Here is a 3,730-nt window from a genome sequence, read left to right as displayed (position 1 = left end):
TGGGAGAGTCTCTCCCCTATGATTGTTGTAGCCCTATGGGCAGTTTCATTAACTACTAGAAGAAAAAAAAAAAACATAAACCACATCCACTAAAGCTGTATGTGACATTAGCACTTGCTAAAGTTTGGCAAAAGTGTATAAACGTCATTTGAAATCTGATCGTTTTTTAAATCCTTAAAATCCTAATAGATCATAATTACATGGAGTCCTCTAATAATTTTGCTAAAGCGTAGCTTTCGCTGCACGTCGACAGAGCCGGTGGACATGGAGGTTTAGACGACTGTTGATCGTTTTTGGACCGTGAAGCCATCGCTTCAATCGGAAAGAGCTTTCCTCTCCCTAGCCGATTGCTCCCGATCGTGAGGCGGTGAGCTTTGGATTCTCGAATTAAGCAGGTTTGAGTTCGTTTGACCCTAACTGTGTTGGAAAAACTGCGTTGCAGAGATCAACCGGCCAAGCAACAACTGGGAAAATTACAAGCGGCCCATGCATGTGCGTGGTGAAGTCACTGGCTGCTCCTTGTGCATGTGCACTCTCTCTCTCTCTCTCTCTCTCTCTCTCAAGATGATGGACGGTGTTGATCTGAGAGTGATGCAGAATTTTAAGTGGTGTCCTCAAGGGCACATGCCTCCACTTAACGTATCTGACGGTAATCTTCATCCCTTGCTTCTGGTACTGCTGAAATTTAAGCCATGTAGCTTTCTTTAAATGTGATAGTGTTCGAAAGTTAAGACTGAGTGTTCTGGGTTTTTACAGAAGAAGAGCAACACTTGGCAAAGAAGAAGAAAGCGATGGGAAGCATCAAAGCATTCCTTATAGGAAAATTCCCTCATAAGGCAGAGTCAATTGACCGCTGCTGCTCAATCCTGAAGCATGAAGATATTGATGTTTTGAGTGACTTAAAAGGCTTCAGCTATCAGGACATCCACAACATGGGAGTGAGTGCTTTTCTTGCTAAGGCGCTTGAGTTAGGAGGCCATTTACGAGGGAGCTCTTTTGGTATGAACCCAAATGGTACGAAAACAGTGCCGTTTCGTGGTTTGCAAGACTGTCCAACAGCAATACTTCCTTTTAAAGGCAGAGACGATTTGATGATTGATGTGGCAAAGACGGTAGAAGAGTTTGTGGAGAATGCGAGAGTAGGTCTCAACAAGTCACGGATGCAGTTTCTGACATTTGAGGGTCTGGCCGGTGTAGGCAAAACCAGATGCTTACTAGAAACCATGGAACAAGTGAAGAGGGTTATTGGAAGAGGTGACAGTACATTAGCCAACCTGTACAAAGATAAAGCTGTGAATGCAGTATACATTACATTTAATGGATCTGGAATTGGGAATAAGCTGTGCCATAAGCTGTGCAGCCCTTTCATACAACAAATGGGGGCTGGAGCATATGTGGTGGGCGGGCAGTTTATGAAAGTCTGCATAGTGGCGGAGGTACTGTATGGTCAGCCATTTGCATATCTTGAATCTAATGTAAAAGAGACAATTCTATCACAAAGTATGGAAACCTCAATGCATGAGGTTGCAAAGCACGTGAGAAAGTCACATGGATTGGAAAGTGGGCAGTGGATTGCTTTGTATCTACTCATGGACGAGTCTCAGCTTCTCGTGGAAGAGTTACAGAGGCACCAGGCCATCCCTTTTTTGAAGGGTATGTTTTCAGCAGTTGGACAGTTCATGACAAGTGAGACGGAAGGTTCGTCATCGATGCAATGTAAACTTGTTCTTATTCCTATGCTTGGGGGAACAATTCTCCCCGTGGGGGGGCAGTATGGCGTGACTGAATGGTCAAGAGTATCAAAAGTGTTGCCAGCATTGGATGTCGAGCCAGCATCTGAGGTTTTGCGAGAGGCTATGGTCAATCATTACATCACAAGGACGAGGGGGTTCTCGATCTTGTTGAAGGACTGCTCTTGCCTGCCCCGTCTCATGGAGAATGTATACAGGGCATTCTGTACAGTGCAACACAGCAGTATGTCAGATGAGGAAATGTTGCGGCACTTGCGAGACAAGGTCTCTCTCATTGTTCAGGCACAAGCTTCTAGTATCATCACCGAGGGAAATAGGAGTTTGGTGAAGAGAATGGTATTATTGTGTCTAACAGAGAAGGTGGTGGAAGAACCATCCGATTTTGAGAAATCTGAATGCGCAAGGGGCTATGTTAGTCCGGTTCAAGTGGATGGAGGCGTCAAATATAGAGCTCCAAGGATGATGCTACATGTGCTGGCGGGCCATTTTGGTCTCCATTGGAATGTGTTGAAGCTTCATGAAGAATCTGTAAAGGGAGACTTCTTTGAATATGCATTCCTTGAGATGCTATATGCACGGATGATATTGCATGCAGGTTCAGAGATTTCTATTTTTGAGCTTTTCCCAGGGATGCAGGGGCGCCACGATCTATTGCAACAGCGTATCATGATTGGGAGGCAGCCCACATTTCACGAGGAGAAATATGGATTTCTCAATTCTCGGACGAAGAGATTCCAATACACACACAACAATTTTGTGGAAACTTTATCGGGGCAGGTTGAACTGCCAGTTGCTGACATTGTGTCCAAGACTGCATGTGGAAATTACCTGGTGGATGGACGAGCATTTGTACAATCAACAACAGGGAATAAGTTCGAATTCTGGTTGCAGTTGAAAGGGGAGAAAGTGAGGTATGACATGGCGAAGGTCGCAGATGACACAAAGAAGGCATTCGATCCATCTCTTACGCTTACAGACAGGAAGGTTATATATGTCATTGTGTCTCAGAGAGGCTTCACGTGCTCCATCACATCTCCAAAGCTTGATAGTAGAGTTTGCTTTTTTGACACAGTAGGTTTGAGCAAGTTTATGCCTGGTATTCTTGACAGAAACAATTGATTACAATTGTAAATTCGATCACTGGTACCATTTTTGGGTTTGTGAGAAGCTTAGGTGGTTGCTGTTTTTGAGCATTTAGAGCAGCAAACAGAGCCAAATAGGGGTGCAAGTGAGAATGTGAAATGCTAATGTTCCCAATTGTCAATTCAGATTGTGTGGTATTCTTGACAGGAACGATGGATTATAGTTGTAAAATAGATGCTGGTACATTTGTGAGAAGCCTTAGGTCAAGTCATGGTTGCTGTTTTTGAGCATTTAGAGCAGGAGACAGAGCCAATTACTCAAAGCCATTCGAACACTTGTATTGAAACACACCAAGCTACATGTAATGCATTGCCATTTGTTGGTCATGTATATTTTTTTGTTACATAAACTGTAAGCATGACCAAATGTACTTGTAACAGCCAACTCTCTTCCTTTTGGTGGTTTAACAATCAATTCTATTGCTTTTGCCATTTGTGCAGATCTCTAATTCATGGGTGGTAAATGTTTCTTGTAGCCGTCAAAGTGTATATGCTGCTCATAAATAGTAGTAGATGTCAATGACTGTGTGTTATACATACGCCTCGCAAGTAGAAAATGATGTGGTTATTGTTGATACCCACTTGTTGTGTCATGACACTTAGTGACAGGGATGTTTGGGATGGGATGAACTGCCTAGAATGATATGTGCATCTGGTCATTGATTGCACCCAGTGGCCGGTCCAAAAAAGGTAATCTCGCACCCATATCCGCAAACCACCCTGAGAAAAGTCATCACTTACCCACATGGGGCAATAATGCAGCTCTTATAAAACATGGTCGTCTGTGGACAATGGCATTGCCTCAATAGGGGGGAAAGGTTAGATATTTATTATTAT

General features: G+C 43.5%; 1 protein-coding gene across 1 annotated transcript; it reads left to right on the top strand.

Annotated features, from left to right (window-relative positions):
- The first annotated feature begins 208 nt into the window (after positions 1-208).
- On the top strand, positions 209-3,327 carry LOC147423128 (uncharacterized). Its single transcript, XM_086501854.1, has 3 exons — positions 209-367; positions 443-649; positions 757-3,327. Exons 2-3 carry the CDS (start codon positions 487-489, stop codon positions 2,868-2,870), a joined length of 2,277 nt encoding a protein of 758 aa, XP_086357980.1. The 5' UTR covers positions 209-367; positions 443-486; the 3' UTR covers positions 2,871-3,327.
- Positions 3,328-3,730: the final 403 nt, after the last annotated feature.

The sequence above is a fragment of the Adiantum capillus-veneris genome, chromosome 26 (assembly GCF_014529385.1).
Source record: "Adiantum capillus-veneris isolate H3 chromosome 26, ASM1452938v2, whole genome shotgun sequence".
In the NCBI taxonomy this organism is placed as follows: domain Eukaryota; kingdom Viridiplantae; phylum Streptophyta; class Polypodiopsida; order Polypodiales; family Pteridaceae; genus Adiantum; species Adiantum capillus-veneris.
Note: the sequence above shows the minus strand (reverse complement) of the source record. Positions and strands in the feature narration are given on the sequence as shown.